Raw genomic sequence first — 23372 nt, 5'->3', positions numbered from 1 at the left:
TAAACACACCTCCTTATGTGAGTTTCTGGAAAGCCCATTCTAGAAATACTGCTTACAGCTGACTTCTAATTTTTTTTTAAATTAAATTTAATTTATTTTTTATACAGCAGGTTCTTATTAGTTATCTATTATACATATTACTGTATGTCAATCCCAATCTCCCAATTCTGACTTCAAATTTGTTTTTATTAAATAAGAAGATTCTACAGTTGATTATCATTTCCAAGTAGAAGTTTTTCCTGCAAATCTTAGCAAAATACTGCTTTAAAGTACAGCGTTGTTAACTAAACCTTCCTCTCTTGGTTCTGTCACTGAGGGATCTCATTATTATCTGTGAGTTAATTCTCTTCCCTATTTCTACCCCTTAATCTTCCACATGCCCTGAGTTGCATCATTCTGTAAAACATGCTTCCGTCCGCAATGATGGCTGCAAAATATCTGAGCAAGGAGTACAAACAGGTCTACTTATGTGTCTCTATTTCTACATTTGTTTAGGAAATAAACGAGCCTGTGCATCTAAGTCCAGTCTCTGCTCTACAGATGTCCGTTGCACACTGCTGTAATTGGAGCGAATATGACAGAGACAACTCCGTAGGACAGTATGGCTATTACTTCAGAAGAAAAGTTCAGTGACTGAAGCTCGAAGTGTTTATCAGGGAATATTTTACAAGAGTTTTAAACAGGGCCCAAGGTAAGGCTGGCAAATCCAAAGAATGACCTCTTCCATGTATCAAAAGGTCCGTGTGTCTGCATCATATATTCAAAGCATCAAATAAAGACAGAAAGGATGGCTACTTGGTAGTTCACGAATGATTCAAGTTCACTGGTAAGTATCTACAATTTAAAGGGTAAATTCTGAAACACTCCTCAAATCTCTAATCAGTCAAGAAGACTCAGTGATAAAATCAAATGCCTTCAAACCTCTTAAACCTTTCCCTTTCCTTCTTTCCATCTCCAGTGCTACCATCTTAGTTCTCGCCATTTAAAAAAAAAAATCTATATTTGTTTAATCACTTCCTAATTAACCTCCAGGCCCAGCCTCCTACTCTACCCCACCACTGTCACATCTCTAAATCCATCCTCCAGATAGTGTCCAGAATAACCTCAGGCTTCACAAATCAACCTCTTCACTTGCCTGCTTGATATTCAGACAGCAAGTCAAAAGTCAGTGTTCCTGCGGGTCCAGGTCCTCTGCCCACCACCAGGGGACTTCCAGAGAGAGGAAGGCCGAGGGCTACAGGCTGATTGCTAGTGGCTCCTTTGGCCCTTCTGTTTCAACTTAACTACCAATCACATTTCTTTGAGAGACTCCTTATCAAGAGATGTCAGGATCCCTAATCTATAGGTGAGGTTGTTCACAAAAACATCCTAACTCCTAAGACAGTAGCTTTCGAACATTTTTAAATGACCAAAATCATTTTCTTCATACAATAGCTAATGTAGAACCCCAACAAAAAGTGGGTGAGATAAGTATTTTTGAGGCTGACAACAGGCAGACGTTAAATGATACATAACTGGACAGGCCAAGGGGTAAAATTCAAATTTGGCTGGTGAAATGCAGAGTCAGTAGGGAGAAGCAGCTCCTGTGAGACAAGTCAGACTTACATTTCTGAAAGGCCGCTGGTGCTGCTGGGTGTAGAAGATGCGGAACTAATGAGGATTTCAACATTTTGGAGGTACTTTCATAAACCCCAATTTCACCTGCAAAGAGTGACATGCACTTTCCGAACGACAGGCCACCGCGATGGCGGAGTCCCAGATACCTGGTCCTCGCTGGTTAGTCCCAGGTGCATGACGAGGTAAAAATGCACCAGGAAGTCCGAGTTGGGCAGCACGTCCTGGCGTCGGGTCATCATGGCGCAGATCAGCTTGTAGGCTTGGAGTTTGCCTTCCTTATATGCATCGGGCAGCGTTGTCGCCTGCCAAGGAGACGTTTAGAGATTTAATCAACTCCAGATGCAGATGCATTTTGTCCATTCACTTACTTTTCAGTTTTCCATAAAGTTGTTTATGGAGATGTGGGATGTGCTGGCTAGAGTGAGATCCAGCCTGTCCTCAAAACATGCAGTCTTGGGCAATTACATTTTTTAAACTCAATTTAGGAAGGAAGAGGAAATTACAATAAAGGAATAAACACATGTTCACTTGCCTTAAATAGCCATGATGCAAACATTCTGAGGGGTGGGATCAAGGCGGGAGGAGACGGAGAAGACTGGTTATCCAGGCTTATTGCTAGGTTATCCCGTATCTAATTCACAAAGAGGAGACTTTTAGGGAAGGCAACACACAGTTTATCCCAATGATACTTCAGAAACGTGCTCCATGGTCAAACAGCTGCTCCCAATTAAATTTCTGTAAGTTGAGTGAAAAGCTACAACGTTTACAAGTGTTTCTTTTATCATGAGGTCTACTGTCTTTTTGAACTGTGTGGTGGTTTTAGATCTAATACAAAACAAGGGCATTGTTTTTCCTTCAATCTTAATGCCTGGAGAGGCCTCCCTGAACTCCAAATGATAAGGAATGGTTTCACAGGTTATACTGTGTAAACACGAACTGTGTTTTTGGAAAAAAAAAAAAAAAAGTACTAGCATGGGGAAAATGTATGTTGTAAACAAAAACAAAAACCAGAATGAAAATTGTATGCACTCTAAGACAGTTCTTTTATAAAAATATGTTTATCCACAGAAATAAGATTATATATTAATATTGGTTTTCTCTGTGGATGGTGAGATTGTCTTCTTAGCATTTTTCTACATTCTTCCAATTTTGTACAATAAAACCAGTATCACTTGATAAAGAGAGTAACTAAAACTAGTGTATAATATCCCATTCTTTAATATCCTATAGTAACAGTCTACTTGCACATTAAACGAAATAACTCTTAGGCATTTATAAAATGACCAAACTATAAGTAGTATTATTTATTCTTGGATCGTCAAACGTACTTTGTCTAAACATCTAAACTTCTGTTCAGAAGTTACGTGCAACACAGTTTTTATGTCAAGTGATAAGGCAACGTTCCCGTATTAGAATAAAAGGTGATGGCAGGACTTACCTTCGCTAGCTTGTACCAGAGTTCATAGAGATAGCCAAACACTCTGGCATGGATCTTGGGTGACTGGATATTATTCACGTCTCCGAGGATTCCCAAGATTCTTCGCCATAACACGGCGGCCGAGTCTGGGTGCCAACCCGTGAGGGTCCCCCCAGCGATTATGCTACAGTCATCAGCAAGGCATTCGCTGCTATCTGTGGGGAAAGATGTGTGTTAACCCTGTAAATGCAATTTTGATTTCATTGTTACAGCCTTTTTTTCTGTCATGCAAATTACCTGTGCTTGAAAATTTACGTGTTCAGAGTAAAATAAGATGAAGTATGAAATGGCTGACAACTTGGAAGGACAGAAGGACAGAAAAGTGGGCTCCATGAGGAAAGGTTAGATGATTCTGCTCCTTTCCAACTAAAAGGACAACAGCCCAGAGATGACAGAACAGTTCCTGGAGACCCTGTGAAGGGCTTTATAAAGCAGCAGGGGGGTGGGGAGGAGAACTTGAGCACGATAGGTAGGGAACAGGGCCATGAAAAAAGGTGGCCGGGGAGGCCTCATGGCTGGAGTGACATTTGTGGTGGCTGTTACCATTCAGGTTTATGGGGCGGGTTATATAATTTGCTTATAATAAATTTTACCCTCCTTGGATTCAAGGACTTGTAAGAAAGGTATATGATGGTGTAACTGTCACCACACACTGCCACCATAATTGATACGAAATAGCCCCTTCACTCCACAAGTGCCCCTTCACAGTCAGTCCCCTTCCCGAACCTCTGTTCCAGACAACCCCTGCTGTTTTTTGTCCCTACAGTGTCCCTACATCCTGCAGTTTCCAGAATGTCCGATAAATGGAACCCTATAGCAAGCAGCTTTTCTGTCTGGTTCCTTTCACTTAGCATAATGCGTTTATTTGAGAGATTCATCCACGGGGTTGTGTATCCACAGGTATGATGGTTTATCCACTGACCTGATGAAGGACATTGGAGAGTTTCCTGGTTTCGGTGATTATAAATAAAGCTACAATTGCATACAGGCTTTTGTGTGAACACGTTTACATTTCTTCCTTGTAAGACCAGAATCACAAACTGCACACGGTATTTCTCTGCTTGCTTCTCGCTTTTAGTGGACCACGTCTTCCTGTGGCTGCCTGAGGAAGGCGCACGTCCTCATGTCTGAAAGTCTTGGGTCCCTGACTTGTAATTCATAGTTTGGCTGGGTACAGAATTCTGTTTTGGAAAAGTGCTCACTTTCCTGTCGTTTCCTTTGTAATTTTAGAGTCAGCAGCGTTCCAATTCTTGAAATTGTTTTGGGTGAAAAATTATTAACTCTGGAGAGTTTCAACCTGTCTGAAACAGGTTGAAAAAGACAGTTTCTTTTATTTGAAGCTTCAGTAAAGCTAGGAATTGTCCTCTTAATTCTAAATAACTCTATTAGAATTAACCTATTGTACTATTTTTTAATTTTATATTGTTTTTGTAGCTCTGTTCCCTTTTTCACTCCCAATATTTTTTCCTTCCTTTATCTTGTCTATTTGTCTATTTTATTCATGTTTTTAAAGAGTGGTTTTTGTTTTCTCTATTGCTTTCTAGTATATGTTATGTACTTAGCTTTATTAGTTCCTTTTTGTCAACTTCTGTATATTATTCTGCTGCCATTCTTTTCCTAATTTTTTGAATAAGACATTGAATAAATTAGTGTTTTTTGCTTCTAGTGTACACACCTAAGGCCACATATTTTCCTCCATATCAGTACTCAGCTACATTTCGCTGTAGTCAATTTGAAATATTTTCCAGTTCAAAATTTGATTTCTTTTTGGACTTAATTTATTTGAAATGCAGTTTCAGTTTCTTAATGTCGTTTTCTTCTCTTTTCTTTTTGTTCTTCTGAATTTCTTTCATCATATTCATGGAATGTAATACAGTTTCAAATCATGGACGTTTGTTGAGGCTTGCTTAATGATCTAACTGGTCAATTTCTGTAAATGTTCCATGTGCTTGAAAAAAAAAAATCTCAGGTATTTTTAAATTAAGTTCAAAAAATTTTACACATATAGATCTACATTCAATCAAGATTAATTGTATTGTGTAAATCTTCTCTATTTTAATATTTTTTCTGCTTAACTCATCTATTAATGAGAGCTGATATTAAAAGTTCCTACTATGATTATGGTTTTATCAGTAGTTCCTAGTAATTCTGTCAAATTTTGCTTCATATATATCTGGAGGCTATGAAGTTCATATAAATTCAGAATTATTGCTGTCACTAATAAATGACTTCTGCTTTAAAGTTTATGTGACTGACATACACAGAGCTACACCCCTGGTCCACTTTTCTTCCTATGTTTCAATGTGTTTATTTATTTATTTAGGATCTCCCTGTACATTATGTATTAGGGGTACCTCTGGTAAACATCATATGGCTGGATTTTATGTCTTCAACCTAACCCAAGAGTTTCTGAATTGAATTGCAAGTTTAAATTGTTTATTTTTATTGTAGCTGCTGATTTATTTGATTTTTATCTCTCACATCTTACTTCTGGCTTTCCGTTTAAGTCACCTCTGCTTTGCTTCTCTTTTGAATCTTTGGAGGGGGTTTAAAGAGCTGTGTCCCACCCAGACACGGTGGCAACCATTAACCACCGCTGAGCATCATCTTGGGTGCATATATTGCCGGGGCCTAACCATAGAAATGGGAGCACAGTCTACGGATGCAAGGAGCTCAAGTAGAGGGATGAGCAGAGCCGGCAAGGACCAGGAGGAGCGGGTGGAGGAGGGACCAGGGCAAATCCAGGGCGGGCTCCGTGCGCTTCCCGCACTGTGCCCGAGACAGCTGCTGACAGCTTATTATCAATATATTCGTTATGGAAAGATGCCAAGACCCTGAAACAGAGGATTTGATACGGATGGTACATGTTGTCATGGACAGATCTTCCCAAATCCAGGAGCACTGTTCCTTCTTAGAGCAAAACACATCTGTATTTCCCACATCCGTATCATACAATCAACTGAGGTGACACAGATAATCCAAGCCGGAACCCCACACAGTGTGCCTTCAGACAGCAAAAGCCTGACTACGGCCCTTCTGGGCTCTCAGACTGCCTTTTACAAAACCTCAGAAGACAGGCTCGGCCTCCTCACATTTACTCTGTAAAATGCGGGCAGTAGCATCTGACAGTCCAAGAAGGTTTGCTGAAGCTTCAAACGAACCTTACAAACCAACCTACGCTCCCAAGTGAACAAGCAGCATGATACAGCATTTATTTTTCTCAAGAAGAATGAGAAAAATTCTCATCCATGAGTCTTTAATTCCTTGAGGGGTGAAAAAAGTAAGGGAACTCAGTGACTTAGAGCTTTGCTCCATCCCCAACCATCACCCCCAAAATGCAGCCATCTGAGGTGGAGGTTAGCCTCCAGCCTTCTAGTCAGGCTGGGACTTCCCTTGAGTGACAGCTCCAAGTAAACAGAGTTCAGGTGTCTTATCACCTACACCTCCCTGCTACCTGCCAGCAAACACATTCTCAGTTATGGAAGGATTCCCCCCTCCAAAAAAAGAATCTGTTTCAATACTGCTTTGCTCTCAGAAAAATGTATTCCTCAGTGATAAAATTCTAGGTAGCATCCCCCATCACATTATCAAAATACAGGGAGTCTTTTCGAGGTATTTGAAACGATTGCATGCTCAATATTACTGTGAAAAAAATTTTTTAATGAGTTGAAATGTTTTTGCCCAAAATTATTCCACTCATGGCATAAGTAACAGAACAGATGCTGACATTTTGCATGTAGATGGTTCCTCAGTGAAGCAGCACTTAATTAAGAATCGGGATTTGAGAGATTTCTGAAAATTTCATGTTCACCTTAAAAACACCAAACACTTAGTTCATTTTCTTTTTCATGAGCAAGCTAGTATGCTAGCCTAGCATCTTTTTGTTCCATTATTATTAAATGCTATAGAGACATTAACATTTTTTTGTTGTTGTTAAAGTAGGAAGTCTTGCAAACAAATAAAAGTTATATCATCTTTCTCCCAACACATACAGGACTTTAATACAGGAGCAATCTAAAGTTCAGAACTTTGCAAATATGCAAAGGATTTTGGCCGTGAGTTAAGTCTTCGTAATCAGTAAAACAGGCACTTAGGACCCAAGGGCGACTTCACATAGCAGCAGTCTCGTGTAGGTTTGGTGGAGGGTTGATGAAACATAGCTGGTGCTTTGGAAATGATTTTCCTTTTTTTTTTTTTTGCGGTACGCGGGCCTCTCACTGTTGTGGCCTCTCCTGTTGCGGAGCACAGGCTCCGGACGCACAGGCTCAGCGGCCATGGCGCATGGGCCCAGCCACTCCGCAGCATGTGGGATCTTCCCGGACCGGGGCACGAACCTGTGCCCCCTACATCGGCAGGTGGACTCTCAACCACTGCACCACCAGGGAAGTCCAATGATTTTCCCTTTTGAGTTGAAAACTTAACCAAAGGCACAAACCCAAAGGCTCAACAGAAACACCTTAATTCTGGGACCAGAAAAATTAGGCCTAGACTTTTGATTAAAAGTGGACAAGACACAGGTTGGCACTCTGCTGACCGTCACTGCCGCCTGACCCTCTTTCTCCTTCCTCATCTGCTTCCCAGGCACACGCAACATTCATGTTAAAGATTACAAAGGAGAGCAAGCAACCCCACGGTACTTCTCATCATTATTTTTCTTTAGAAAGTTTTATGTTTTCAAAATAGATCAAAGCCTGGTGGAAATGCAAAAATGTCTGCAACGGCAGAGGATGCTGACAGACCATTCCAGTGAATGGTTTTGGTGGCAGGTAACAGTGATAATTAAAAGCAGAAGTTATAATTAAAAGCAGAAATGGTCAAAGGATTTTGGTAACAACATCTAGAGGCAGGGCTGTGATAAATATACTAAACAAGAGACTTGGAAACGCAATTGTACATATCTTTTATCATCAAAAAAGGTTAAAATTTCATTGCTGTTTTTAGCTAACTCAAACAACAGCCTGCAGCTTAAAGCTTATTCATTCACTGATTCAAGTATTTACTGACTATTCCTCTCCTGCTATGTAGTGTCCTGGGAGCCAAGAATCAGCTGTGAACATGACCAGTGAGCAATGACCAATGACAATCCCGCCCCTGAAGTTTACCTTGCAACGGTGTGTGTGTGTGGGGGGGAACACCACTGACCTTTCCCCAACTAAAGCAAAATGCTGAAAACCACTTCTTACTGAACTTTATCTTAAAACGTATCAGCGATTTGACAGGCACCTGGAAGGAGCAACAGAGCTGGCCCTTACCTGCAGCGTTCTGCTAACCCTGAGTTCTTAAAGTTTCTCTGACAATGAAAAGAAAGTTTTCCTTATGCTGAAGTTGAATTAATGACTGACACGTTTCTTATGGTTAGCTTTTTTTTTTTTTTTCCATCCCATTTAAGAAAGCCTTCCCTACCCCAAGGTCTTAGACATATTTTTAGAGGATATTTTCTTCCAAAAGTTCTTAAGTTTTCCTTTCCACATTTAAGTATTTTATCCATAGGGACCTGGCTGCGGGCAAGGTGGGAGGTAGGGAATCTGTCCCATTTTCTGCCCTGTGGCTAAATATTGTCCCGCAGGCCTTTGTGGGGGCAGTCCATTCTTCCCTTGTCTGACCTGGAATGCTGTCTCTTTCGTGTATCAGGACTCCGTGCCTGTGTGGATCCAGTATGTATTTTATACTCCATTCCCTTAGTCTATTCGTCTATCCCTGTGATTAAAACTCCTTTTAAATAAATCACATAGCACTTATTGCATTATTTGTCCTTATCAGGATAAATGTCTTATTTTTGGTAAGCTCGTAAGTCAGTCATGGCTATGACTTACTCATCTTTTTATTTCTTATAGCATCAAATTCAGTATTTCTAGACTATAAGCTTATTTGCTAAATAAGAGATGAGGTCAACAGCAATACTGGTTCTTACCTATAGAGTCAAAAATACTCCCCCCTAGAAAATCATAAGCTCAACAGAACAAAACTTACGCACGAGTCAACTCTAATTTCTTATTTTCAGTATTCTTGACGCTCTGGCATCTGGGGCCTCCTTGACCAGGAAAGGACTGCCCGTCCCAGGGTTAGCTAATTCCTAGAGATAGCAAACAACTCCCCAGGGAGGGTGTCTTCCACATGCAAACCCCACAATCCCAAACCCAGGCCTCCCACCTACCTCCTCTGTCCAGCTCTTGCCATCAAGGGGATGTCCCTGTGCCCTCATCACCATGGGGTCCGGCACCAGGCAACCAGGGCCAGCGTCTGTGCTCTAGGGTCTGCTGAAATTATCCCAACTAGCCGCTCCTGAGTCTGCATAGCCTGCCTTGCCTTCCCTTTCCCGTGCAAACGACAGTAAAGGCTGTTGCCCACGTTTTCCCCTGTCTTCCTGCCCCTAACACTTGTGCCTCCTCATGTGCCCCCCTGCATGGCATGTCGTGCCCCTATTTCTATAAACTTCTTCCTTCATGACAATCATCTCTGTCTCCATGTCTTGCCATACAAATCCCAGACACACTGTGAAACAATGCACCATAAATTTAGCTGTTAGTCTCAGAAAACATGAAATGATTTAAATAAGAATGCAAATATAAAACTGAACTGTTAGCTTGCCAATGATAAAGGAATTTAAGATTTTGGAAGCAGTTTATTATTCTAAGCATTTGATAACTGGTAGGATTATTCAACGAGAAACAGAGACACACTCAAATTGCTGGGTCACTCTCTTTGTGTGTCCTGGAGATCAGGGTAACATGAGTTTTATTTTGTCCATTTATGAAGAAATTGTTCTCCTAAGAACAGAAAGTTAAATTCAGAACTGCGATAATCCTTAAACCTTATCATATTACGGTTTGTCCTTTTCACAGATGACAAGATGAACTATTGAACTGAGTGTACTGATTCTCGATATTAGAATTTCAAAGAAGAACTAAGTATTTGGAGGAGTTAATCACAACAGAGAGTGCATCATATAAAATTACCTCACACGAGTTTATTAAATTGAGCGGTCCCATGCACACTGTGAGATGGGATCAGAACTAATCTTCCCAGAGGACAGACAAAAGACATAATCACCCAATTTTCTTTCCTTTCAATAAAACTAATTAGAACTAGTCCTTGTTTAAGTAAATTCAACTTACTGAAAATTCAGTATTGCCTTTGATAGTACCACGAAGATGATTTCCGTTGGACAATCTGTATATTGGACCCAAAGAAGCCATTTATTCCATAAATGTGTTAATAATTCTCAAATAGTTCAGAGGGGTTTGCAGCTGTAATTTTAACAGCAGCGTAGAAGAAAGGAGTAGGCACAGCGCTGCATCTGGAGTCAGAACACTCTGGAAGCCAGTTCCAACTCTGGCACTTACTCCCCAGCGAAACAACACAATTTCTCTGGGTCTCAGCTTCTCCATCCCCAGAACAGAATTTGTATGACTTGGCCTGCTTACCATAAAAATCAAAGAGGATGCCTCAGAGTTCCTTGTAAACTGTCAAATCCCTTATAAGTTTATGGTATTATTATTCAAAATCATTATACATGTCTATGTATCGCTATATATATGAAGAATTTTAAATCATTTCCAAAAGAACCACACCTTTGAGAAGCACAAGTTATCAATACTACCCAATAATTTATAAAAGTCAGCACATGGCTTTGCCAATCATTCTCTCATTGATTTTGCAAGGCTTCTACCATTGGCAGATGTGAATACTTAGACCAAAACTGTCCACTATCTCTGAAGGACGGCATATACAGCATTATAGGGCAATGCGTTACTCATTTACAGTTAACTGGTTTGTTTTTCTCTGCTCGTTTTTCTAGTCTTAATTAAGATACACATTACATACACATGAAGATTATTCTCCTTGGTCTTATCTACCTCACAGATAAAAGATTTTATCCAACACTAAGTTTTACCAAAAACTAAATTTTACGAAGTTTTTATGTTACTCCGTTAGGAACTTCCAAAAACATCAGGGACTGGTTAAATTTTATATTGTAATTACTGAAAACCAGTTTGCCTGGTTAAAAAAAACAAAAACAAAAAACGAAGTTCAAAGTTTTGCCTTGACTTCTAACTTTAAAATGATTTTTAGCATTTTAATACCACTTTTTACTCAACATGTGCTTCGTGGTTTGCTGCTGTTGTTCTCATGGAGGACGTCTATGGATGCAGGAATGCAGTGGCCGTGGTCGGCATCACCCTCGCTGAGCTCCTCAGAACACTAGTCTCTCCTGACACTTAGCAAAACAAAGCAAAACAAAAACCCAGCTTCTCTTGGTGTCCCCGTCCTCCCCTGTCACAAGGTAAGGGAACTGAGCCTTTAGAGGTTCACTTGCCCAGGGTCACAGGACGTGTGTGCGTGCGTGTGAACAGCTAAGACTGCAGAGTGCTTCCACACACACTGCTCTGCGCTCTTGATTCAGGTGCTCACTCACTGATTCCTGCAACAACCCATAATACAGACGATTCCTATCCCCACTCTACAGAAAGGAAACTGAAGGACAGAGAGATTCACTGGCTCAAGGCCACCCTGCCATTCCCTGGCAGAGCCTGGATGCAGACCCAGAAAGTTCGGCTCTGTAATCTATTCATGAATCTTAGAAATACAGACACTCAAGGGAAAAAAGTTGCAAAAATACAGAATATGACAACATTTTTCAAGAGCTTAAAACCAGAATTAAATGATGTAGTGTTTGAGGAGACAGATATTGTGGTAAAATTATAAAGAAGTTAAGGGCATGATTTTAGGAAGAATTGGGGACAGGGTCACAGGATGACGGGAGGGGAAGGACTTGAGAAGGGCCTGCTGGGGCCTCACTGGTGGGGCAGCTGTTCTACTTCTTACACGGGGTGCAGGTTTGCTGGTGTTCATTTGATTTACTACAGTCCCTAACTTACACATGCCTCACAACTTATCTTGTATATATCAAACATTCTACAGTAAAGTTAAAGAAAATAGTAATCAATAAGCTATCCAAATTCTTTAACTTATCGTGGATTTAGGACACATGCCAGTTGGAAAAATCACTCTTCTCTGTTTCCAGAGTAAATCACATTTGGTCACGGATCGCAAAGCCTTGGCATGAATATCAGAGACCTCCTCCCATGGTGGACAGTGGGTGTCGGCATGGCAGGCCTCCTCCCTTTTTGGCCACTGTTTCAGCACCCTCTCCACAGAGGACTCTGCGAATTCACAACTGATTATGAACAGGGGGTTGGGGCCGGCGCACCCATGTGGGAGGAGGGAGCCCCCATTATCACTGTGCTGAGGGACCCCTAGAGTTCTTGCAACTGGCAAACCCTGGGATCTCCCAACCAGTGTTAGCACCGGCGCCTCTTTTCAAAGACGCAGTTGGTTACCTGTGAGGTTGGAAGCATCCGTGGGACTGAGTTGTAACCAGTGGCGGGCATCGGAGTCAGTCACAGGATCCGTGGGCGTGCTCAGTTCCGGGTCTTCCTCGCAGATCTGCCACGGGCTCAGGGACAGCTCTGCCTCGGTGTTGCAGCCCAGAGCAGGGTCACTGCTGACACTGTCACCTGGCACAATGGGAGACACAGTCTGAGACAGCCAAGAGCAGGGAACCAGCATGTCCACAATCCCAGCACACAGGGAACTAAGCAGCTGTCCCAGCAGGAATCGTTCTCAGGACAGAGGCTCAAAAGGGGCCTGTGTGGGGCTCCTGGTCAATGAAACAGAGGTTCCAGGCGTGGGGCACAAGCAGTCCTTATGGGCCGTGCCACCTACAGCCCAAGCCGCACCCTATTCAGGGGTCTTAACTGAGTTCCCCCAGGTACGGAGAAGATCACCTCGAGTTCTTACGCTTTCTACCCTGACTTATTCAACTACAAAACGGGGGTGGGTGGAGGAGGGGAGGGGAATCGATTCCACCACAGAAGCGAGTTTATGCTGGCAGGCTGAAGAGCCCGAGGATGGCTTCCACCTCGTGCCTGATGTCTAGACTTGAACCTGGGGTGAATCACCCAGGATTACTGGGGGATGAGGTGTCCCACACAAAAGGTTTTCTTCAATAGAGACTCTCCCCTTTAAACACTAAAAAGTTCTAATTTGTCATGATACAAGGATGCTTTCAAAGGCTGTGAAGCCTCACAGGACTATTCAGTCTGACGCAGAACAGACCCAGCCAGCCTGCCCCCCAAATCCCATCTGCTCCACAAGGACTCGGGGTGTCCGCCCTCTCTGCCTGCAGCTCTGCCGGCTGCGTTTCGATCTGCCGCTGACAGTCCCCCAGCCCTGCTGCTTCTAATCTGCTGTCCGCTCTTCACCTGCAGAGAACTGACGGCTGTCCCAGTCCCCAACCTGCTAGGTCCCTAACTTTGACTGCCCCAGGACTCTAGAAGGTGGAGCCTAAGAGGCCCTGCTCCGCCCTCCACCAGGATCCGCCAAGAAGGAGGGGCCCTGGCAGTGGACCTCAGGGAAGCGGAGTATCAGGGACTGCATTTCACAGTATGTGATGGTACATCTCAGCATCCCAGTCAGATTTTATTTTTTAAATACTTATGCCGTTGACTTCAAGGTACTCCTGAAGCTTTTGCTCCTAACCTGGGGAAACTTTCTGGGGAAGGCCATTTTTCCTTCTGGGTCTGTCTGCTCACCCAGACATCAACCTTGGCTGTGCTTCTCACCTGGAGAAAGTCCCAGGGCTGGAAAGACAGGCCTTGGAGGTATAGGTAACTGACTGGATCTATTCAACTGTATGTGCACACTAACCACCCATCAATCCTGGGATCCCAGGAATAAAGATGTCCCATTTCACAACCACGTGCCTTCAGATGATAAGATATCATTCGAGTTAGAAAGTCAAAAGGGAACAAAATGCAGCCTCGCCGAAGCTGGAGGAACACAGACCACATTTGCTGGCACTCACTCTTCTGTCTCCCCCTGCATCTCCCTTGCGTCTGCTGCGAATCATCTTTCAAATCCAATTCAGCGGGGCTGCTGCTTCTTCGTACTGAGATCTTCAGACAGAAAGAAATATTGCATTTGGTACAGGGAAGTTTTCATTTTTATAAGACCGGTAAGTTTCTAGTCCACATTTCTAAAGAAAAAGAAACAAACAATAATAACGGGCAACAAAAAAACTGAATGACGTTTTGCATTGGAAGGATACGGGTTCACAAATTACCATAACTGAATTATAAATTACACAAGATCTGAAATTTAAGGCTTCTACTTTGTCAGTTGACATCCAATTAAAATGGTCTACTGAGGAGGGGTGCCAAGTTATATGGAAATCGTTTATTTTGAAATTCTACTTGTACCTCTGCTCTGGTACACATGGATAACGGATACAGTCCTCCAGAAAGCCTAAGTCCCCGTGGATGGCCAGGGTGCTGGCAGGGAAGGCAGAAGCTCCACCCAGACTCCCAAAGGTCATTCAGTGCTTCCCTTGTTACGTGTGCTGCAGGCTTTCCTGAGCACCGCTCAGCACTGGACCGTGGTTTAAAAACAGGGGACTAGAACACTGTGAGGCAATTCGCATCCTCTAAAATTTACATAACTGGCTTGGAAAGACAAAACATACACAAATTACACAAAGCGGTTACAATGCAGAGTAGCAAAATATGCGAGTCAACTCTCTCTAAAAGGTTTGCAGAATAAAGCATTACCTTGATCGGCTCACAGTGACAGTAGCTGTTCAAGAAGCAACAGACATGAGGTGGTAGAGAGAAGGCAGGAGGGGACTCAGGGCAGGAAGCACTGAGGAATCAGCAAGTTCTATGTGCGGGAAAAGAAGCCGATTATAGCAGGCCATGCAGGGCAGTCATGCGAAAATGGTAGGAAGAAAATGCGACCACCTTCTACAAGAGGCAGCTGCCAGTGGGCTGCCAACATCAGGCTTAGGAATTTCAACCCAGTATTGACAAAATGAGCAACTGTCTGTTCCAGAAAATAGCTTATTGTGATTAAAAACAAAACAAGAAAGGTTAAGTGAGTAGCTATCTGCAGGACAGAGTTAAGAAGTTGCTATGGAACTGTTACAGTGACTCAGGAGTGAGGAGATAAGGCTTTTGATGGTAGAAAAGGAGAAGAAAAGATAAATTTAAAAATGCTGCAGAATGACAGTCAAGAGCTTATATGAGAGCTTATATAAGAGTTGTACATGGGAGTGGAAGTTTAATCACAAAAGGATATGAATCTAGGGGACCATGAGAATGATGGTGACGAAGGAAAGAAGGAAAGAAGGGAGAGAGGGAGGGAGGGAGGGAGAAAGGAAGGGAGGGAGGACGGATGGATGGACAGACAATGGATAGAGGAACTTGAGAAAGTTTCTGATATTTTAATTTTCATCTTTGGGCTGAATATCTAAAGAGAATGTGCTATAAGTGTGCAATAAAAATCCACGACTGGTGAGATGGAGGATACAGCCAAAAATGAAGATATATATTTAAGGCCCTCCAGTTCAGAGTATACAAAAAACATGGGATTCAATGAGCCAACTAAAGGAATGAATATTAAACAAGCAAACACATGAAAAGGGGGGACTAAGATGTATAATTAAAGGACAGAATAATTATTAAGCTAAAACACAGAAGTAGGTCATAAATAAGATATTTAGAAGATTAACAGTATATGAAAAAAATATTACTCAGCCTTAAGGAAGGATAATATATGTCTAATATGACAGTGGAAATATACCCAGGATACTTCCTTAATTGAAAAGCAGAATGTGGGCTCTTCTGCTTCTGATTCTCTGAGAGATGAAATATCCTCCCACTACAGAACTAGAACCTACATAAAAATTTGGGGCTCACAGGAAGTAAAATAAACCTCCAAGTGATCCACACGCTCTCCCTACCCCACAAAGCAAACTGAAACCAGGGCAGTGAAATGGGGCTACTTTAGGGGTAAATCTAATGTTACCACTCCCTGTGGCAAAAGGACCAAGAGTCCAGGATTAACAGCACTCCCTGTTTCCTGGAAGAAACAAATGAAAATGGTGCCCTGGTGAAACTTCATCACTTCAGATATCCAGGTTTTCTGTAGATTCAGATGAGCCAGGTAGGAACTCACAATCAAAGATCACCAAACAGCAAGGGAAATAAATAAGCCACCATGCACAAGAGTCTCAGAAACAACAAATATCAGGCTGATTTCAGATAATGATAAAGAGTTTAGAATTTAGAATAAAATAATCTGTGATTATTTTAAAGGAATAAAAGATGGCAATCACAGAAATGAGCAAGCGACAAGAGATTATGAGAGACTGCAAGATATACTTGAAAAGAATTAACCTGAACTTGCAGAAGCAAAAGGTATAAGTGTTGAACCAAAATACTGAATGAAAGTATTAAACAGCAGACTATTTATGAGTAAGGAGAGAATTATTGAACTGAGTGAAGATCTGATGAACTACCCAGAATGCACCCACATAGCCAAGGAGAATGGAAAATATGAAAGGGGGCTTGAGAGACATGGAAGACAGAATGAGAAGGTCTAAATATATTTCTACCCAGAATTCCAGAAGGAAAGAGCCAGAGAGAACAAAAAAGAGGCAATATTTGAAGAAATGGTTACCAAGAATTTTCCAGAAGCAATGGAAGAACAAGTATTCAAAGACACATGGCACATATACCATATCCAAAACAGGACAAACGTATAGACCAGAAGAAAATGCACCTAAATATACTGTGGTGAAACTGAAGGACAAGGAGGAAGAACAACAAGGAACAACAAATAGACAAGATGAACAGAAGACCTCTCAAGAGCAACAATGAAAGACAAAAGATAGTAAGAAAATAGCTTCCATTAGAAGGGGTGGGAGGAAGGAAGAAGGAAGTAGGGGGCTATGGTAATTAAGACAGAGAGACAAAGAAACCAGTGATTCAAGAAGCACCAAAATAAAGCCTTACACATCTGGGAAGCAGTATATATGAGAGAAAGGTAGCATTCAGATTAATAAAGGAAAAATGAATTCAATATATGGGACCCAGAAGTGGATATACATGTGGGGAAAGAAAAATGAAATTGGATCCCCACCTCACTCCATAAATATCAACTCTAGGTAGCTGAAAGACTTAAATGTATAAAGCAAAACTGAAACACTTATAAATACAAGGTAAATACTTTTATCCCTGTGCAGTTGATATTTTAAAATTTTCATAAAACATAACCACAAAAATGATAACCAAGAATATCAAAATTAAGAACTTCTGTTCATCAAAAGACAACATAGAGAAAGTGAAAATATATGCCAGACACTGGAAGAAGATATTTGCCAGAAACATAACCAACATAGGATCAGTATTCAGATTATATAAAGAATTAGTACAAATAAAAGAGAAAAAGACAAAGAAATCAATAGGAAAATGGAAAAGACATCAGTAGGCATTCAACAGATGAAAGACATACGGCCAATCAACATAAGGAAAGATTTTAAACTTTATTAGTAATTTGAGAAATGCAAAATAAAATGAGATCCCATTTCCACCCACCTGACTCAAAAGATTTAAAATCTGACAATAGTTAAGTGTTGACAAGAATGTAGATGAATGGTAACTCTACACACCGCTGGTACATAAGTGGTACAATCACTTTGGAAAAAGACACATTCTTTTGTAAAAAACATTATGCTGCTCTGTGACTCATCAATTCCACTCACATTCTTGATGAAGAATGTACATAGCTTCATTTTTCATTTAAAAAAAAAAGTGAAACAATCTAAATGTCTGTCAACAAGCGAATGGGAAAGTAGGCTGTGGTCTATTCACAGTGGAGTATCATACAGCAAAGAAAGCAATGAACTAGGGCTACGTGCTGCAATGTGGACTAAGAAATACATAATAATGAGTGAACAAAGCAATAATACCACTTTTATAAAGTTTAAAAATAAGGAAAACTAAAGGACATATTGTTTGGAGATACATACATTTTGAGCAAAACTATAGAGCAAAGCAAGGACACGATAAACACAAAGCCAACAGAAAGCTGCTCTCTGAGGGACCAGGATGAAGCCCACAGGCCATGGCAACAACACTGCAGATATTCTAGTTCCTAAGCTGATGGTGAGCCTCTGGGTGTTTATCTGATTATTGAAATATACACATATAATATACATATACATATGGAATGTGCAAACTGGTATATGTCCTTTACAGAAATGAAGACAGAGGAAATTTAGCACTCATTAGCTTCCAGGCAGGGCAGAGTAGGGAGAGACTTTCTTTGTTTATTTTGTACCTTTCAGTGATGTCTGAGTTTTCTATTCATATATACTAATTTTAGAAAATGAATAAATAAGAATTATCTGCATGAATGAGTTAGGGTTACTTTTTAATTTTCTTCTTTATACTTTAAAGTTGTGTTTTAAAAAATAATAAATGCTATTTTAGATTAAAAAAAAAAAGAAACTGTAACAGATCTTTGCAGCATCTCACTTATCTAGGAACTCATGTCAGGTGGAGGCTACAACCTAAAGTGATATCAGGAATAGGGAATCTGAACGTTTGTTTGAAGGTAAGGATGCTCCTTAAAAATAGAAAGGGCACATACAGACCAGATGGTAAATTCTGTTTTCATGTTTATTTTTTCCCTATTTTTGTAATTTGACTGTAATTTTACATAGAAAGTAGGCAAGGCTTTAAAAGGCCTCAAGGTCATTTGGCCCTAAAACACATCCAAATGGAAAAAAGTTTTAAAAGATAGCATCACACCACTAATAAATTTATGTATTGTGCCAATAATTTGTATGTTTATTTTTAATGACAAATGGATATATTTTGAAAAGATCTTACTGTTATTCCTTCATGTTCTTTCTTCTCATGTCCTTTGTTCTCCTGAACAGGCCTGGGCTCTGAAGAGCTCGCATTCTGTGCATTTTCTACCTTTTGACCTAGAGATTTGGGAGAGGGGAGAATCAACAGCAGGAATACTTCAGATGGTAAAACTGGAAAAGGTGTTTATACATAGGTAATTATTAAATTTAAGTATCCTAAGATATACAAAAGAGAGAGATCTGGGCCCAGCACACTGGTAGCCTACGGGTCACGTCTGCTCCATAGACCTGGTCTCTGACGCACAGACAGCTTCACTGTCTTGGGTTACGTTACCCAGGGGGCAGGCAACAAGGCCTGTCCCGGAGCCTCGGGGAAGGGGTCTCAGACAAGAGCTGCCTGAGTCAGCCAGGCAAGCTGAAGGGGAAAGGAAGCAGTGAGGTGGCTCAGCGTTGCTGGCGAGAGAAATAACCAGTGTCAGTAATAAAAAAGGGAGTATCACCACCAAGCCTGCAAAAGGTAATTTAAAAGATCACATTCTATGAGTAGTCTGGGGCCAATAAATTTGAAAAAAAATTACATGAATTGAACAAATTCCTAGGAAAAAAACACAACTTATCCAAAAGAAAACAGGAAAAAGAAAATATGAATAGTCTTATAGTGATTTAAAAATTTGAATAGTACTTTAAAATCTTCCTAGAAGAAAACTCCAAGCAACCGATGGATTCTACCAAGTATTTAAGGGGGAAAAAAAAGTCATAATGATCTTACACAAAAACTTTTGGAGAAGAGAAAATCTTTCAGATAATACATTTCTCAAATTATTTTTACTGTATTTTCTTATTTCAAGAGGATTGCTAAGAGGGGATATTTCCTACGCATTTGATGAGGCTGGCATGACGCTGACATTAAGGACTAGGGGATGGCTGGGTTGATTTCTTCTCTAACCCATGAAACTAAATAAGTGTGTTCACTGTTGCAAGATCCGTTTAAACATGTGCTTTCACTGTAAAATACATTAGTCACTGTTTACAGGTCTAACCATCTGCCTCTTTGCCCTCCACACCAGTTGCTGCTAAAAGCTGTTGGAGAAACTGTGTGGGTTAATGCTATTACAAGTTATCATCTTCAACCTCGGCAGACTCTGCACACTGCTAATAAACTCCTTCACGAGTCTGGTCAGCCTTCCATTCTCACTGTCGACGTTTCTCCTCGCAGCCCTTTCCTCACCCCTCACACCTCTCCTCCCTGCCTCCGCCCTAACTTGCTGCCCTCCCTCACCCGTGGTGAACATTCTCTACCTCCCGCCCACTCCAGCCACTCTGGACTTTTTTCTAGTCCTCAAACATGCCACACTTGAAAAAAGTACACACACACACACACACACACACACACACACACACAATTTGGATAGATTAAAATAAGTAGTTAAAATATTTCATTGCCAGAAATCACATCCTTGCAAATCAACTTATCAATTCCCTTGAAATAAACAGAGTAGAGTTAGGATAAATGTAGAAAGCCACACGACATGCAGCCCCTTCCCGGCCAGAGTCTACGGTCCCGTGTGAATAAGGGAAGCTGCTGGTACCCGGAGGGGCCTCTGAGCACAGTGGCTCCGTGACGTCAGGGCTGCTGCTGCTCCGAACCATTGGCTGCTGCTCGGCTGCTGCCAGGGGGCCGGAGTCGGCTGCAGCTCCATTTTCCGGCTGCGGGCATTCTTCCACTTCTGTGGGCATTGACACAGAACATGCAGGGATGTATTTCAAGATTTTTAAAAATAATTTCACTACTTAAAGCAACTGATTCTCAAAATCATAGTTTTAGATACTATTTTTTTCCACAAAAATTGTGCAGTAAGATCATTGTCTTTCACATCATAAAGTTTTCTACACTTGTTAACAGTAATATTCCACTCCAAGTGTACATCTGCTTTTTAAGTTCTACAAAGCATTTTCTTTCAATCAAAGTGAAGAAAACAAGAAGGGAGAGCGAGCAGAATGGTTGAGAACTGTGAAAGTCATTGGAGTTTCAGGGACAGGCATGTCAAGGGAAGAGGGATCCGGGAGATGCGAGGGAAGGTCACTTACATGTGCAAGAGTGGGACATCACACGCACGCACGCGTGCGCGCGCGCGCACACACACACACACACACACACACACACACCCTAAAGGAAGATAAAAAGAAATGGGAATTTCAACTTGATTATTCTTTTTAAGAGATAAATGTACAACTGTCTAAAATAAAATACTGTAATTATTTAATGACATTTCACCAAATGCAAGGTTGAATTAATCACTAAAGTACAAAAACGACCCATTGGTGTTTTTAGAGAATCAATAAATATATGTCATAAAATAGAAAACCACAGCTGAGCACTGACCACTGGGTGATCCCAGCTAGGATATCTATGAACCATATTCCCCTAAAGAAGGGAAGTCCCTCCGAGCTCGTTTCTAAACTTCACGGTTCATTTTAATCTCCAAAGACAACCCAAGGTGCTGAAGAGTCACCCCACCACCTCTCTGCAGCTCTGGGGTTCTAGCATCCCTCTGCTCTGGCATTACCATCAGACTCCTAACTTGTGGCCTCAGAGAGGTCCCGCTACAAGAGAGATGCGACCGCGCCACTCCTCCTACGGAGGCCCCAGGCCCCCATCACTGTCCGTCAGGCTTGCACTCCAGGGCCCCTAGAGGTCACCCCACAGGCTTGATCCCCCACCAGGAGCTCTCCCTCACTTTAGTCTTGAGCAGGCCCCGCCCACACAGCCCCTGCAGCTCCCCCCTCGAGGCTGACCTCCCCCGGGCCGCCCAGGCACCCCTCCTGTAGGACTTGCCACGTGGTCCTTGCGTGTGACCCCCACCACTGCCTGCGCCCCAGGCTCCACACTCCCCCGTGCAGTCACGGAACTCTACACCCAGATTTTCCCCAAATTTTCATTAGCTGAAGTTTCAGTCCTTTTAAAAAGGGACTCATCAAAATTCAGCCTTACCTGGAAGTGTCACCTGCTTCCTCACCTGAAATGCAACTCACCCCCAAGGTGCCCCCATTCTGTGTAACCCTTTCACCAGAGCCACAATCCAAAGGGCTGGTCGGCCCCAACCAGGAAGGTGTATGTAGGAAGGTTCTAAACATAACACGGAGGATTTCACCGAAGGACTGCTGCTTTTACTTTTACTATCCACATAAAAGCTCCATTTTTAAGTACACTGATACAAGTTACCAGGCCTCAAAACCGTGAGATGTGTGTGATCCCTCGCTTATAATGCAAAGTCCTGGGCCACATTCTCCATTCAGATACTGATGGGAAGCTGGGCTTAGGGGACAAGCAGAGTAAGGGAAGGTGGCAGGAGCAGACAGACCCGTTACAGCCTCGTCTTTCCAGGCTGTCTCTGCTCTTCCCTGCTCCTGAACAGCCACGAGAAACACCGGACATCCTACGTGCTCTGAGATGCTCCGCCCAGCATCCCCGAGCAGAAACCAGCCCCCTCGGCTCTACTCCCAGGCTCCTCAGCAGCAGGCAACAGAAGCCAGATGACCCCGCGGACCATCCTTCCCACTGTCTTCTCTCATTGTTTATTCTAGTTATGCAAGATACTGACACCTTCTGGGAAGGGTTTCTACTTGTTAATGAACCTGCTTGTAAATCCCAGTCTGCAGGTCAGCAGAGGGAGCCCAAGAGCTTCCTACTTCTCTAAAAGATAATTGGCACCCGCTGGCCTTTATGGACAGTGGGAAGAGTGGGTTTTATTCCCTTAAACGTGATGCCAAGAACTGGTAGATGTTGGTTTCTGGCCTCTGAGCAGAAACAAATAAGAGCGGGGCCAACAGTGGCAGCATCATTTTCAAGATAAAGAACGACGCCATCTGGTGGGATGCAACAGAGCCACAGGACCACGGCTTCCAAACTCGAGTGTCCCCACTGGTCCTCAGACAACAGACAGACGAAGAGCCTGCCATGGCCAGCTGGTCTGCCTTCCCAACAGGCTGGCCTGATGTGGCTTTAATGCTCTGTTTTTGTAAACCTGTTGGTAGGGCCTTCTCAGATGGAGGAGGTCCAAGCCTGAAGAAACCATGGGAAGAGGTGGGACGGGAACCGCCGAGAAGAGTGGGAGGGAAGGGGAGAACCATGGGTCCAGGGATCTGTCAGGCTGTGTGGGGACGGTGCCCTGAGCTGTCCCTATACTTGGCTGTTATGTTGACAGAGTGTGAAAAAAAGGATATAAATTCTCCTTATCCCACAAGTTATATATATGTACACTTTTCGGCCTTTTCTCATACTTTGTACTAAGTATATACTCAAGATTTGTTTTGTATAGACGAACAAATGAATGTCAGAAACATTTTCTTAATACCTTTTTCCTTTCTTTTTTAAACAGTTCTTGAGCTCCCTCTGCTGGCTTTTTATTTTTGTTAAGGCTGCACCCCTTCTACAGGATCAGCTGTAGCAAATGCTCTTTCATAACAGATTAAAACCATTTAACACTGATATGCAAATATCAAGGTAGAGGATTATCTGATATGAAAAATATAAAAAGGACAGTCTAGGTTATATAAAAATTG

General features: G+C 42.0%; 1 protein-coding gene across 6 annotated transcripts in view; it reads right to left on the bottom strand.

The window, feature by feature from the left end:
- The window catches only part of RALGAPA2 (Ral GTPase activating protein catalytic subunit alpha 2), a 281841-nt gene that overhangs the window by 151831 nt on the left and 106638 nt on the right, over positions 1–23372 (bottom strand). For 5 of the 6 annotated variants that reach the window (XR_009535079.1, XR_009535080.1, XR_009535078.1 and 2 more), the window contains exons 17-23: positions 20399–20536; positions 18829–18926; positions 13962–14052; positions 12436–12612; positions 3056–3249; positions 2150–2248; positions 1764–1919 (exon numbers count right to left, since the gene is read on the bottom strand). Coding sequence is in view for 3 of the 6 variants with exons in the window: in XM_060122391.1 (XP_059978374.1) it covers positions 1764–1919; positions 2150–2248; positions 3056–3249; positions 12436–12612; positions 13962–14052; positions 18829–18926; positions 20399–20536 (953 nt within the window). In the remaining 3 variants the exon portion in view is untranslated. The remainder of the gene's footprint in view (positions 1–1763; positions 1920–2149; positions 2249–3055; positions 3250–12435; positions 12613–13961; positions 14053–18828; positions 18927–20398; positions 20537–23372) is intronic. The other variant, XM_060122393.1, reaches the window with a different exon arrangement.

Source organism: Lagenorhynchus albirostris, chromosome 15 (assembly GCF_949774975.1).
Source record: "Lagenorhynchus albirostris chromosome 15, mLagAlb1.1, whole genome shotgun sequence".
NCBI classification, from domain to species: domain Eukaryota; kingdom Metazoa; phylum Chordata; class Mammalia; order Artiodactyla; family Delphinidae; genus Lagenorhynchus; species Lagenorhynchus albirostris.
The sequence above is the reverse complement of the archived record's forward strand: the minus strand, read 5'-3'. Positions and strand labels throughout refer to the sequence as shown.